General features: G+C 46.7%; 1 protein-coding gene across 3 annotated transcripts in view; it reads right to left on the reverse strand.

Moving 5' to 3' along the window:
- Positions 1–10,288, reverse strand: part of ISL1 (ISL LIM homeobox 1) — a 52,478-nt gene extending 42,190 nt beyond the window's left edge. For all 3 annotated transcript variants that reach the window (XR_015798268.1, XM_088152799.1, XM_088152798.1), the window contains exons 1-3: positions 9,946–10,288; positions 8,613–8,802; positions 3,688–3,947 (exon numbers count right to left, since the gene is read on the reverse strand). Coding sequence is in view for 2 of the 3 variants with exons in the window: in XM_088152799.1 (XP_088008925.1) it covers positions 3,688–3,947; positions 8,613–8,802; positions 9,946–9,973 (478 nt within the window). In the remaining variant the exon portion in view is untranslated. The remainder of the gene's footprint in view (positions 1–3,687; positions 3,948–8,612; positions 8,803–9,945) is intronic.
- Between the last annotated feature and the right edge of the window lie 5,373 nt (positions 10,289–15,661).

The following is a 15,661-nucleotide window of genomic DNA, read 5'->3' on the forward strand; positions in this document are numbered from 1 at the left end:
GAAAAGTCCTAGCCTTGAACTCTTCTCACTTGGCAGAAAATGCTACAGAAAGGTGTAGGACTTCTTCCAATTTTCTTGAAGTAATTTTGGCTCCCGCTCGGGCACTCAAGTTAACTAGGTTACCAAGAGACTAAAAACAACCATACCTACCTACCAGTAAACAAACTGATATAGATGAATATCAAATAAACTGTCTATTATAGGTTTAGGACTGGCCTATGCGGGGGTTCTTCTTTCAAATATTCACTTCTTTTCTCTGACTTTGTCTACCCATCAAAGCAGCCAGTCTGATACAGAAACAAAGAAAATAGCCCAAATGTACAGATTTGGAGAAGCCTCTGCTGTTAAGCAGCTTACTTGGTTCTGTGTTTTGTCCACACCTTTATCTGGAAGGAAATCGTACTGCAATCAGGGAGGCTTACTTCCAGGTAAGCCTATGAAAGCAGTTAGGGCTGCTTCTTCCTTTCACATTTAAAGAAGCTGGGCTGATTGATGGCTTGAGAATGTGTTACATCACGTTGGCATGTAACCTGTTTGGATGGGCATATAAAAGGAAAGCAACAGTAAGGCCTTAAAATTAGAACCACCTTTTTTACCTACCAATTTCCTCCCCCCTCAAAAAAGTATGTTGCCCTCTAGATGCAGACTAATTTTCATTGGCACTCAGCACAGCCACCCTCCACTGGCAACAGACGGAAAAGGATTGGCTCGGAGGTTTTATTTACTCTGATCGGAGGGGAAATGCCTTCTTTAAAGAAATAAATAAATACATCTGAAGTGAAGGGTGAAGGCAAAGGGGCTGGAAAGTTCTACTCAAAAATTGAAGCCGGGGGGGGGGGGGGGAGTCAAGCAAAGGAGGAAGAGAGGTGAAACAAAATAAGGCCAGCTCCTAAACTGACTCTAAATTTTTCAACTAAAATTCCTTCCCAAAGAGGCAGGATCCTTTGGAAAGCAATGACCAAAGATTAGCTTGTTGACAGTTGTAAATTACAGCTTGAAGAGCTTTCCTGTAGTTCTGGGTTTCCCCCTTTGCAGAATCCTTCCCCCCTCCCAAGGTTTCATTCAAAAGAAACATCCTTGGAAGAGCCCAGAGCATGGATGACATGTTGGCAGCATCCCATTGGGAATACACACACACTCTCTTCCCTCAATCTCCCCCACCCCCAACATTTTAAACTTCCCATTTCTCCTGTTCCATCTTATTTAGCAATGTATTGGGGATGCAGAAACAGATTTATTCAGAAAAACAAACTCTTTTTAGGCAGCTATTCTGGCAAGTCCTATTGAACTCAATGAAACTAAAGTTTGAATAGACATCTAAGGAACATGTAGAGGCCAATATAGTTTTCTTTGATAATGCCAATAGTGGTCTCTGTGTTTTCCCCTACTTTTATCTGCAATTAACTCTATTTGATTAACCTAGACCGTATACCTGACAGCACAAGATACATACCTCTATATGCACAGTCATGCTGACACACACACACACAGAGCACACATGCAGAGTATTTCTGTTTATCTATTTAAAATATACCTAGTAGCTTAATAATCAGTTGATAAGGTACCAAAGATAACACGCTATTTACCTCTGGACTATGGCAGACTTTTGATCCGTATCAGCTAACCAAAGTTTTCTATTGACTTCAACAGGAGATGAATTGAATCTCCTGTCTCTGCCAAGCAAACTATATCAATTCAGATTTGTCTCCTGAATACCTCCAGGTTCACAGGTTAACTTAATATAAACAATGTTTCATCTCTGAACCCTAAGTACACTTAGTGGAGGGAAGTCATATTTTCTCAGAAGGAAGGTCTACTGAACTCAAGGGAGTTACGGCTGCCATTTAGTTCATGTGGAAATAAATCCCGTGGAAATGTAGTAGAACTTACTTCTAAGTAAACAAGTGTAGAATTACACTGTTAATTTCACAGAAAAGGATTTGCAAACATACTGAATGATAAGTTGGATTTATGCATTAACTTCAACAGGTGCAGATACCGATTTCAGTGTTGGTATCTGCACCTGTTACCCCAAAACACAAGCCCTACTGATTGCCCTGAAACTTCTTTCTAAAACTATGTTCTTTTCTGTAGGAAATAAATTGCTTTGAAATCACGGGAACTTTTCTAAGCAAACATAAGTAGGCCTCGGTTGTGCAAAAACAATGTAGAATGTGAGTGTAATGTACTTCAGTAGGTATTTGCAAATGTTTGGGTCTATTTGTCAGGCAGAGTGCCTAATCACAAGGATAAGACAAATTAGATGGCAACTCTACATTTACTCTTCCTGGGAATAAATCCTACTCAACTTAACTTCCTGATGAAGTGATCCACAAAAGCTTATACAGTAATAAACATGTTAGTTTTGGAAGGTGCCACAAGACTCTTTCCTGTCCTTTCTGCATAAATACTATAGAATTGCATTACTGGTTTCACCAAAATCCTCACACCAAATTCCATGTTAACTGAAGCCTTGGGAGGTGTCTCTGGGAAGATAAGATTAAAAATCACAGTATGGTTATTGGAAAATGGTTGTCCAGTCTAATTAATCCGGTATATTAGACTGGAGTAAGATGAACTTGACAAGCTTGTGATTCAGTATTTCATGGGAACCAGATTGTCAGGTTAAGGACAATTTATTTGATCCAGGCATGTTATGTGAACATAGCAATGATGTTTAACCCTGATTTGGGATTTTGCCACTAATTTTCATTGGATTCCAAGAGACATATTATGGAGGGAAGACACTTATTTGGAAAGAACCTTTTACGCTATATATGGGGATTTAATGTGGAGAGAGCTAGTTTGGTGTAGTGATTAAGGCACTAGGCTAGAAACTGGGAGACAGTAAATTCTAGTCCCTCCTTAGGCACAAAGCGAGCTGGGCGATCTTGGACCAATCACACTCCTTCAGTTCTAAGAAGACCACTGTGGCACACCACTTCCAAAAATCTTGCCAAGAAAACTGCAAGGACTACACCAGGAGCTGACACTTAATTTTTCCTTAATTTTTGAATGCTGCCCAGAGTCACTGTTGTGAGATGGATGGCCATATAAATTATTTAAATTTGAAGGCACCAAAAAAAAATAATAATCAAAGAACTCTGCTGCACATCTCACTGATGTGAGTGGAAGAGAGTCCAGCAGTCACATACAGCTTATTTCTCTCCACCATACTTCAGGCACACCAGTCAAAACTAAGCAAACTTTCATGGCCTTTAGCGTACATCTACTGTGATTACAACTACTTAGAAATAGCTTCATCCTATTTATTTGTTCTGAAGTTAAAGCTTGGAGAGCAATGGAGTTTGCTCTGAACCTGTGGCTTTTCCCTCCTTTGATGGAGAAGTCTCAGGTCCTGTTTCCACCTCTAATTCCAGGCATTTGATAAATCAGACTGTGAATAATGAAAGCTTATGACACAATGAAATGCGTTAGTCTCTAAGGAGTCCCAAGGCTCTTTGTACCGTGAAGAGGGCGGTCGCTTTGCAGCCCCAGCCACGGGATCCCACCCTTCCTTGGGATCCATCCTTTGGTGCTCCTGCAGAAAACTCGTTTCTCTGCAAGAAGCTAAATATGGTACCATGCAGTGAAGGGTTAGGCTGGGCCTGGAGAGACAGAAGGTACGAAAGGAGCACAGCTTCCCTTCCCATCAACCCAGCTCCTCCCGGGGGGGCCCAAGAGTACCTGCCATCTGGAGCGGCCTGGCCGGGTGCAGGGGGCTGAGGGGGTCCCCGGTACCGAGGCTGGCTCTTTCCACCACGTCGTGGTCTGCCCGGCAAAACAGGCCGTCCTCTCGCAGCGCGAACTCGTCCCCTGGAATGAGCTGGCGGCTGCAGGCCACGCAGCGAAAGCACTCGATGTGGTACACTTTGGAGCGGGCGCGCATCACGAAGTCGTTCTTGCTGAAGCCGATGTTGCACTTGGCGCACTTGATGCCGTATAACCTGAGACCGGACCCCGCCGGGGAAAGGCAAGAAAAAAGAGGAGGGAAGAAGAACGAGGAGGAGGAGGAGAAAGAGAGAAGGGGAAAAAAAAAAAAAGATTTCACTTCGGGGCCCTGTTCGAATCAAGTCCTTTTTCGACCCGACCCGCTTTCTAACGCAGACCGCGCGTTTTTACGCGCCAGCCCAGAATAACCTTTTCCACTGAATCGGTCTAGCTGGCGCTCTCACCCGCTTAAATGGGGGGGACGGTGTCAGGTGAAGAACCCAAGCAGATTTGGAGCTGCTGTATTCGATGCTTTGGAAAAGAATCGCGGGCACCGGTGCACTGCCCGCAGGAAAGGAAAGGAAAGGAAAGGAAAGGAAAGGAAAGGAAAGGAAAGGAAAGGAAAGGAAAGGAAAGGAAAGGAAGATTGGGGGAGGGGTGCATTTTTAATTTTAAAAATATTTTGGTTTTTATTTGTTTTTGTGTGTGTGACTTTCTCCGTCTGCCTTGTAGCCAACAGTGGAGAACTGTTTTCCGCGAAGGTGCCAAAGCAATCTTTAAAAGCACAGTTGCCGGCTGGCTCGAATGGCAGAGAATGACAAGGAAGGGAGTCACCTACTGTTAACTCTGGACCAATTAAAACGAGGGAGATTAAAGATTGTAGTGTAGAGTCCTTTTTGGAAGGAAAAAACAACCACCCTTCATGCTTTAAACACACGCACGCACGCACGCAGTGGTTCAATCCGGGACCACTTCAATGCCAAACTCGGCTGAGCCTCATAGGCTCTTCTCGCTTGTAAGGATGTGCAGTAACCATATGCCTTTGCTTGCCAGCCTCGCCAAGATCCCCGAAAGGAGTCCAAGATCCCAAGAAATGTTCCTCTTATAGAGTGGGCCAGAAACAGGATTTTGGAGGCACATTTGGTGCCAGCACGTGTTCTGTTTTGGAGACTGAAGCTCAAAGGGCTAAAAACTGGTCTGAAGATGGTGATTAGTAAGAAAAGCTAGGGTTGAACTTCTCAAGTTTGTTTGATTTGTTGCTCATGGAAATCCTGAACTGAAGTCCATTGGTTAATTTGTAGATGGTGGCCGGTGGGGCTTCTTAGTTCTGCATTCGCAAAAGTAAGAGGCCAAGCCTACCTTTTCGCCCAATGCTGAGGCTTGCTTACTCAAGTGTAAGTCAAGTTCACAAGGGCGCCCTCCTAATTCGGGTTCTTTCGCAGATAGAGAGAGGCGCGGCCGCGAAAAAAACGGCGGTCTTGTTTTTACCCTCCCGACTCCCTTGTAAGTGCAAGGAATAATTTGAGTTAGCTCAGCCTTCTCTACCTCGGACTGTAAAGCTACCCTTTCGAAAGCAGGGGGAAATCCATACACCGAATCTTTCAGGCTTTCCTCCAAGACAGATCCGAAGCCTTTCCGGAGCAGAATCCCAGCTGCATGTAAGGGAACAGGCCAGCAACTTCTGGAGCAGAACTCAACCGAGGGGCGAAAGGAGGGCCGAGCCTGGGGTGGTTTGAAAAAGCAGATGGACAGCCTTGTCCTCGTTGTATCATCCTCTGGCTTCGCTGCGTTGCTCAGCAGTGAGCATACTTTCTTTATAGATCCAGGGCATATATATGAGACATATCTCCAAACACATGTTATCTCTGTGCAACCTCTCTTCTTAAAAATAAACCCGGAGGAGAAACAGAATGGGTAATAATAATTATAAAGCCCAAACCTACCGGCTTCCCTTAGTAAGGAAAGAAATGACAGGACTCGCTTCTGCCCTGGGCTAGGAAAGAAATAAAGGGCAAAGATGAAAATAGCCCCCATTGGAAAACGTTTCTTGGGAGCCGTCAAGACCCTCCAGGTCCACAAAGGAGACTTTCAAGCAAAAGCTGCATAAATCTAGCCCCTTGAACTTGACTTACACTCGAGTAAGCACGCTCAAAATAGCATTTTGCCTTGTAGCTGCAAAGGTATGGGGTTTGCTTTCAAGTAACTAGACATACAAAGGAGGCAGGCGGAGTTAAATGCCGCAATCCTGAGGAAAGAGACTAGGACAGAAATACCACAGGCGCCGGTGGCATTTACTTCCCAGTCAACCTGCAGCTAGAATCGAGCTACAGAGATGTTGGCGAGGGGACAGACAAATAAATGGATGGCCGGCAAATACGATGCCTTGTGCCTATTAAATTATTTGTTCCCGTTGCCCAGCCCCGTTTTTGTTTTTGATTTTTCCTCCCGACCATGGAAGCCCTGGGATTCTGAAAATGTGCCAAGCGGCCTTCGCCTTCCAAAAGGAGGCCGACCGAAGCCTTTGGACTAGCCGGCTTTCTGGAACCAAGGCGGGCAAAGAAGCGGGGAAAACTGGATCTCGTTCTCCAGCAGCCTTTCTGAGGGCGAAAACGAGTCCTCTCCACGCCAAATATCAGAGGAATTCTCCTCGGCGACCTTAGCCTTTCAGAATTGCGCCCCAAGTCGTAAACCGGGTTGGGGGGGTCCAAAAGGAACCCGAGAGAAGATTCCGATCCAGCGAAAAGTTGCTACCGAAACAAATACGCACACGCCAAGGACTGAGCACCGTTTAAAACACACGCACACACACACAACTCCTGCCATTACTTGTTAGGGGACCTTAGGCAGCGCCCACTCCGCCTGGATTGTGTCCTCGGCGCAAGCCCGCCTCAAGTCGCCAACCTTTGCCCCCTCCTCAAAGATCAAACCCACCAAGCGTCCACAGTAGCTCCGCATCTACTCAACCCTCCCCTGCCGCCACCGAAAAATCGCTGAAATAAGAAATAAAGGCTTCTTCCCCTTCTCGCTTTTTAAATATTTATTTGTCGGTTTAGCTGCCAGGTCAGCGGTGGCCAAAACAGCAGTGGTTGGGTGTGTGTGTGTGTGTGTGTGTGTTTTTAATCAGCTCCCAGATTTTCAGGCTAGGAAGGAAGCTGTTTCCATTATCTAAATGTACCGATTGTTCGCCAACAGCTGAGGGGCAATTTGATCTCCTCTGTCCAATTCATCAAGGCAGATAAGATAAGAAAGGAGACGCAGCCCACGAGCGCCCAAAGGGTTAATATTTAAAAAGATTAAGGCCTGTAATCCTACCCACACGCTTACCTGAGAGTAAACGGTGCCGAAAAGACTGACTCCTGAGTAGACCTACCTAAGGGGACCCTGAAAACAAAGTCTTTGTGTTGGTTTTGGACACCCCCCCCCCTTCTTCGAAGCAATTTGCTCTCTCGAGAAACTGAGCAGGCTTTTATTATTTAATTATCATTGTAGGTATCCTCTACCTTTCTCCCGAGGAGTCACCGCTGGTTTGCAAGGGAGAAACCCTCCTTTCCCATCCCTTGTTTATTTTCTAAAAGGCGAAAGGGCCTGCTAGAATGGACACCAAGGGGTGGTGTTGTTATTTTCATTTCCTAACGCACTTTCCCGAAAAATAGAAAATCACCCCTGCAGCCGCGTAGCAGCGAGGCCCCCGAACCTCCCACCTCCTTTCAATTATACACTTAATTAGCTAGAGTTCAGGGGAGGGGCGTTTATTATTTAAAGAAAGAGGGCTGGGTCCATCTGAATCGCAACAAATTGCAGCCGCCCCCTGCTCTACCCTAAATATCACGCAAGCCTCAAACTAGCTCTCACCAGAACAGCCCAAAAAGCCGAGCCAGGAGACACCTCCCCCCGCACCCGGATTCTCAAGGCATTTACTCGGGGTGCCTCGGATCTTCTTCCAAAGCTTTGGGGCCAGAGACCCCGACTGTCAGTGGCTCTCCTCTGATTGCCCTGCAGAGAGGTTCACACATTTCCTTCCAAGCCAGTTTACTGGCCATGGAGCATTTTTTAAAAAGTATTACTATTATTATTACTTCTATTTAGAATCACACCCGGATTAGACAGCTCTAGAACAATTTTGGTTGGAAGTGTGGCTTGTTCTATGTAGGAGACTTACTATTAAATTTTGCTTTTGGGGGTGAGGGGGCGGAAGAGGAAAAGTAAATTTATTTCCACTTGCATACATTTAGAACCCAGAAGTTAACGCTAACTATGGCAAAGCAGCTTTCTGCGAGACCTTCCTCAGCTACCCAGGAAGTAAATGCACACATAGAAAAGAATGTAGCAGAAGGAGGCCTTCAAGGAACCTCTGACTGATCCTCTAAATCCTGAAGATCTTTTCTCGGGAGTATGGAGAGAGTCACTTACTTCCAAACCATAATGTTTGTAGAGATGGAAGCTTATTTTTAAAAAGAGGAAGGGGAAAATATACACTATGCAACCCGCCTCCACCCCATATAGATTAAAAAAAACCCCTAAAAATCAAAGAAAAAGGGGGAGGAACCCATCACTCGATAATTATCACTGTCCGCACCTCCTTATTTCATTTTCCTCGGCCCTCGCTGTTCGCTGTTCTTTTTTCCCCCTTCTAACCACGGGGTCTGCGTCTGCCTCAGTATGTGTTTGAGTGTTCCTTTCTCAATATATTATTCCAGGCTTCTGACGAGGTGAGCTACAGCTCTCTAAAGATTCTGCCGTAACAAACAGGTTCGCCTGTAAGTACCAGAAGAATCTCGGCTGTTTGGTTTGCAGCGAACTAGCGCGGACGTCCTGCCCCCTTCCCCGGATCTACAGTCGCCATAACTCCTGCACGGTGGGGAGGGGGAAGGGAGATAATGCAAGAAAGAGACACTCCATACCTGATATAGTCTCGCTTACAGTAGGTTTTCCCATCCCTTACAAAGCACGTACAAGTCTCGTCCAAATACTGGTTACATTCCGCGCACTTCAAACACGCCGCGTGCCATTCCAAATCCGGGGAAACTCGCAGAATATACTGGTCATGGATTTGATTGCCGCAACCGACGCACAAGGAAATCAGCCGTTTTTCTGAAAGGCAAAGGAGGAGAAGAGACATAATTGACGAAGCGTTTGCTCTCCTACTGAGATAAACGCATTTTATTAGTCCCCGTCACCCCGCGTCTGAGGCTGGCTCGCTGCTCTTTGGGAAACGCTTTGCTGCCGTGGCGGTTGTGGTCGCGTTGCATTTTCGGGCGGGGGGGGGGGAGGGAGGAAAAAAGAGAAGGAGAGGAAGGGGGAGGGAGTGGGTGCAAGAGACAGAACGGCGTTTTAGGACAGCAATTGGGGTGAAGACGTGTCTGTGCTCCATCAAAGGCTTCCCTCGTTGGGAGAGAAGGCGGAACGCAAAGTTAAAGTACATTTGCGGGGTCGGAGAACCGTGCACATTTTGCACGCTTTCCAAGCAATCCAAATAACGCTCCGGGGTGATTTGGGGGGAGGGAGGAGTGGGTCTGAAAACACACAAGCGCGGGCAATAGGGTTCATTCTACATATCTAGGGAGCAGAATGCCCCTGTAGTCCCAGCCTGAGAGCTTTGATTTTTCGGCTTCACTCCTTTTCTCAATTTCTCCTTTTGCCAGAGGCTGGATTCAGCCGGCGCGGGAGGCATTCTGGCGGCCCCAGCGGGGGCGGACCACAGCACGGGTCTCGATCCGAATCGACATTGGCTGGGGAGAGAAATCTCCCGTTGTTCGAGAGAAAATTGCACCCTTCGGGTTTAGGGCGCTCCTGGACACCCGAAGGATTAATAGGAACGTCGCAGCTTGCCCAAAGTCACTGCCAAGACTCCGACGGGCCTCTGCACGGGACCCTTTCGCTCCCACCCCCCTCCAGGCAGGACATCAGATCCCTCTGCGTATTGGAGGGAAACACGATTTCCATTGATTTTCAACGGAACTGGCTTTCAGTACGTAAAAACAACGAGACGTCTCCCCACTCCGGTTTTGACGCTCCCTCGTCTATACCCCCGACTTTTTAAGCGGCGGCTTTTCCCTGAAGGAGAATCGACCCCGCTGGGGAGCCTCCAGCATCGTCCCCGAGGCGAACGGATCGCAACACGCACCGGGTCATCCTGTCTTTCTATTTAAGAACTGTTCACTGCTCCCACTTCGACTTAATAATAACGAGGAACAGCTAATAACCGACCGAAGCACTTAATCATCGCTTTCTTACTTTTCGGTGGGTCGCCCATATCTCCCATCTCTATCAAAGGGTATAGTGTCCACAGTGAAATGGTGCACGGTTGCACTGGAACTTTCCCGAGATGAAAAAATAAACCGGCGGCTGCTTTTGCCCCGTGGGGAGAAGATGCTGTCAAGGGATGGCGGTGATGCCGGTCGGTCTGCCGCCGCGCTGAGAATCAGCCTCCAGGAGGCGGGATGACCGGGCGCCCTTCCTCCCTTGGCGAGAACGGCTCCGCTCGAAGGAAACCACCCCGGGCTGCCGGTCCAGGCGAGCGAGAGAGCGGCGGAGGCGCTGCCCAGTGCGTGGAACTCCGCGCGCCTCGACCACGAGCCTCTTCCTTATCTCTTACTCAAACTTCTCTGCTCCAACTCAGCTCGCTCGTCATTGGCCGACGTAGGCCGCGGGGACGTCAAACCTGCTCCCTTCTGATTGGCCGGGGGGAACACAGAAGCAGCTGTTCTGATTATCATATTTCAGGGGCTGGAGATCTGGCGAGGCGGCGGCTGGAGAAATCCGCGACAGACGCAGAGAAATACGGGGGGAGGATGGAACCAGAGGCAACTTTTCCGCTCCCCATTTGATTTCTTTTCCCCCACTCTTAATCCGTTTTTACTCCCCCCCTCCTTTGCATCAACACGCCTCCCCTTTCATTGGCTTAAAGCAAGCAGCTGCCTTTTACCATCCTCTCTCCCCTACAGACGCGCAGGATTTTTTGAGAAAAAGAAAGAAACAAGACGTTTATTCTCTGAACGCCTCCCCTCCCTCAACTATGCAGGCTGGGGGAAAAAAATATGGATCAGGTGACCGATCAAATATTGTGGGAGGGAAAAAGGGGAGGGGGAGGAGGAGGAGCGGCGGATTAAAAGCCATGCAATCTGATTTATGCCACGAAAAGGGGGCAATAAAGGCTTAGCCGCTTAGATTTTCGCCCGCTATGTTCTTTTTTTTGGGGGGGGGTGTCATTTTTTGTTTTAATTATTATTTAAGGCGAAGGATGAAAGCGTTAGCGAGACTCCGGTTGACAGGACATTGACATCGGCTTGCTGCTGCCCGTAAAGATCCTTTTTCCCTCATTTCTCCAGAGCAACTCCGCGGTTTCCTCATCCCATATTGGCGACACAGACGCCAAGGGAAAGGTGGAAGCATCGCAGCTACTCGCAGGTGTTTAGCACTTGAGAGCGGTCCATTTCCCGCCGCCACCACCACCCCGGCCCCATCCTACCCATTTTTCCGCAGGTGAAAATTCTCCCTGGAATTTCAATGGGACTGACTCCCCAGTAAGCGGATAGACGAAGGCAAAAGCTAAATTGAAAGGTTTCCTCCAGAGGCTACACTATTTTGAAGGAAAAGTAGGAGGAAAATCTTATTACAACTACTGCTATTATGTACTGCCTGTACATTTTTACAGGAAGCTGGGAGATAGGTAGTTTCCCCAATCAACACGACTGATGCTCCTAGTACCCAATCTATTGCTTTCGCTATCACCAGGAGCCTGGAAGTACTTTGCCACTTCAGTTCTCCGACGATTAGGAAGTGTGAAAGTCTTGCAAGACCGTGTCTGTACCCGTGATTTATAGTGACTTCTAGACAACCTCCGTGCATGCGTGTGGAAACACCACTGGCGTCCTACAGTGAGACTCGAATCTAATCTTAATCACTGTATTAAGACTAAGGCCACCTGATCCTAAACACCCATAGAAATTACTGGTGGTAATATGCCGTTTCATGGCAAATGAAATACAGCGACGGGCAACCATCCTTTTGATGATATAAAGCATGTCTCCGTTACTGTTATATTGACACGATTATGGTTGGATGATGTAAAACATTATAAATCATTACTGGGAAGGTAGACATTGATTTCTCCGGACACGGCATAGAATTATTCTAATAGTGAGCAAAAAGTGAGGTTCAGTTGATAATCCCTTGGTAGAAAGTTTATTAGGTCATATTCTAACTTTCGACTCCTTCGCGCACATGCACACACACACACACACCATTTGTTCCCAGGCCCTCCCCCCCCCCGCAAAAAAAACCCGATGTCTTTTTGACATCTTTTTGACTGCTAAAAGTTTAGGGAAATTTTGTTTTTTAATGTTGCATGACTCTACCGAGCGGTTCGCAAAACTTCAAGGGCGGTGCTCTCAGCCTCGCTTACTTGTCTATATTTCAAAGGAGTTTTCTCAGAAGAGACAAAACTAACTAACAAAGAAGGAAAGTATATAGTCTGTATGTGAAGCTGGGTGTCTTTCTGGAAAGGTCCGGCTTGATTGACGGGAGTCGGTGTAACCCATCTCATGTCCAACATTAGTAAATAAAGTCACCCCATTTACCCGCTCCTCCCAAAGCCTTCCAGGAGCCTAAACGTCAAAATGCGTTCATGACGTCCAACTTTCGTTGTTACTGATGCACATGAATTTTAAACATGTTCTAAACCAAAACGAAAGGAGATAATCAAGCAGCTGTTATTGAGATTGGTAAGAAGCAGAATTAACTCTCTTTTCAGCTTCCTTCTACTAAAAAACAAAGAGGAGGAGGAATTTAGCATCCAGCAGAGCTTACTCTGTTGGCCGTCTTGAAAATGATCCTCAGAGAAGGTCAGAAGGCAAACTTGGGCTATAAACAAACATGGCTGGTATATTTCAGGATTCAGCATGCACAGTGGCAGATGGGGGCTAGGTGGTTGTGGTGAATTTCATCGCGTCCAGGAAAGGAGGCGGACAGGAACATAGTTGCTTTCTTTCTTTCTCTCCCCCCCCCCCCCCCCATTGCTAGGTTTAGTCTGTAAACCAACAGCAGTCAGCAATAAGCGATGACTAAGACTAATGACTTAGGCGCGGGGACCCAAATCCAGAGGGCTGGTACGCTGACACCGCCAGAGAAGGAGGGGCCTTTCATTCCAGATAATTTAACCAAAATAGATGCCAACTAACCCACCCACAAGCTTCAGCTCGACGTGCAGAAACGACTCCCCGGATTTCTTCTGACTAGGAAGCTGAACACCAGCAGGGACTCCGTAGGCAAGGATGGGAAGCGGGGCGAATCTGTAGGTCCCTGGAAGCTCTGCAGAATGAAAAGCGGGTGTGTGTGTGTATGTGTGTGTGTTGGGGGTGGTGGTCTTGCTCTACGCCCTCTCCTTTAAAGACACAATACGGGCACCCCCCTGTGGAGTCCAACCATTCAGGTTCTGGGAGGTGAAAGGGGGTGCACTCGTTTTAACTCAGCCTCTCCCAGCCTGGTTTAGAGGTGTGCTGAATGACTAGTCCCATATTCCCTGGCCACATTTCAACGTTACAACCAGATTGACTAACGACAATTGTTTTTTAAGAAGTCTGTCTGCCCATCAAGTGTCCAGCTCTAGTAGTGTGTTCAGTTTTTCGTTCCTTGAGTCCGTTCGGGGTAACAGTCCAAAGATGAAGGTTTGTTAGGAGCATCTCTACGGCCATGCAGAACGTTTCTGCATCCGTGCGCCTCGGAGATTACACATCTCTCCAAGGGGCTGTTTGAATTGTCCCTTATCGCGAGCCATTTTTTCTATTCTAGGCATCTGCACTGGATCTATCCCGTTTGGAGCACATACGAGGCTCATGTTTATTCCATGTGTATATTTGTGCTTTGAATTCTTCCACCACCACGCAGAGGGGAAAAAAGAGGTTTTGAGTTTGGCCTCCACACGATCGCAACAGCGACCCCTTGTGCCCGAAAGGAGAACGGTTCTCTTGATCCGAGAGCAGAAACCAGGGAAATTCTGATGGCCTTTCCTATTTCCACAAACAACATTAAACGCTCTGGAATAATGAGACACCTCATTCCAGGGTCGCAGGAATGAAAGGGTTTTATGAGTAGCAGAGAAGGGTGGGGGGTTCGAAGCACTTATTTCACGACGCTCGATCGTAATATAAAAATCGACGGGCGCTAAAATATTTTAATACATCTGCGAATTCTCTGTAAAGCCTTTGCGATTTTTTGTTTTGTTTTGTTTAAATTCCGCCTGCCCGAAACATTGCATTCTTTCCGGCTGAAGCGAGCTCGTTGGATAGGAGGCGATTTTTCAACTTCTCCCGGTTGTAGTTCTCTCCACCTTCCGATTGTCATTTCTGTACTTTGAAGGGCTTATTCTGGGAAAGGAGAAGAACCTTGGTGGAGGATCTTAGAGGATGAGCAAGAGCGGAGGAAAAGAGGACGGAGGACTCGGGTCTCGGCAGGACGATTGTCCCCCCCTCCCCCGCCTCCTCCCCCAATTGCTTGGCTACTGTTTTTTCCTTTTGCCGAAGGCGCCGAAAGAATTTTAGTGCAACGCAACGGAGCACGCTGGTCTTTTCGGGGAATAAAGTAAAAACATACATAAATAAATAAATAAAGGTTCAGAGCAAATGAAAATATATCTTGCTCGTGATGGAAGACTCCGGAACCAGACAGATAAGTACATAGAAATGCTGGATATTAAATTAAACGTTCTTTTCCTTTCTTTTCTCAGCGGCTGGGGGGAAAGATTTGCGCCAGAACGGAGGGAAGCATCTAAAAGCCATTCGCCCCAGAAAAGACCCCCTGAAGTCCCTTTGGCTCCTCCGGACTAAAAAGAAGACTTCATCTTGCTACAGAGATATAGAAAATCAAAACTAGCCAACCAACCGGATTTTTTTTTGTTTTTGTTTTCAATGACCATATACTTGCGAGTGAGGGGGGGGTGGGCATGAATGCGTGCTACTCGATGCGATTCTGTGCTGTGAAGGGGGAAATCTGGAGGTTAACTCTCCCTGTTCCACACAAATCATCTCCTTCCTTCTTCCTGGTAGAAGAATTTTCTTACAACGGTTTGGCTTAGGAGGAAGGACCGCAGTGAGAGCCCGGGTCAAAAACCGCATCCTCTCCGCATCTCGAATTTAAGGAGGAGCTGCAAGTTAGAGAGAAATCAGAAGGACAGCCGAAAACTTGGGGACGGGACAAAGCAGGTTGTTGGCTGTGACTGAAATGACACTCGGTTGTACTGATCGTGGACAGAGAAAGACCTCAAGCGGATAAATCTAAAGGAGAATTTCCTTTAAATCGAAGCTGATGTTTTCAGCCAGTTATTTGGACTTTCTTTCACACAAACTTCTTGTTAAGGATCCAACTGAAAAAACATGGTAGTGACAGTTTGTTACTAGTCCTGTTATCATCATCATCATCATCATCATCATCATCATCATCATCATCAGTTTTGTGTTATTGCTGTTAGATTTCAGTGGACGCAGCTTTTAGGTGAACAAAAGGCACACTTTCTTTGCCATCTGGTTCTAAATCAAATCTCAAAGTAAGCAGCTATTCAGTACTTAGTTGCAATTTCTTGCATGCGCTGTAGAGATTTGCAGGAAAGGATCTAGCCTGAGACTTGGACCAAGCAGGCTAGCATATGAACTTCTATTCAGAGATGGATCCCTCTGGACTTATTGCAGAGTAAATGGGAAAGGAAGGAGTGTAACCTTCAGGTCTAGTGAGGTGAGGGCTTTGGAGTCTTCTGCCAAGAAGGTTCCAGCTACGCAGTTCAATTTCTCTCCAGATTCACCATCAGTAGAAGCTGATTCTGGCTAAGAAATTGTAGAACTACTAGTAGTGATAATAAATAAAAACCAGAAGAGTACAGGAGAGGGGGGAAAGTACTCTGCAGATCTCTACAACTTTGAAATCAATGCATTTTCAAGATAGAAATTAACCAGAAAATGTA

Source organism: Python bivittatus, unplaced genomic scaffold (genome assembly GCF_059951505.1).
Source record: "Python bivittatus isolate LINGU-HERP-01145 unplaced genomic scaffold, Pbiv_v1 ctg000570_np1212, whole genome shotgun sequence".
Taxonomy (NCBI): domain Eukaryota; kingdom Metazoa; phylum Chordata; class Lepidosauria; order Squamata; family Pythonidae; genus Python; species Python bivittatus.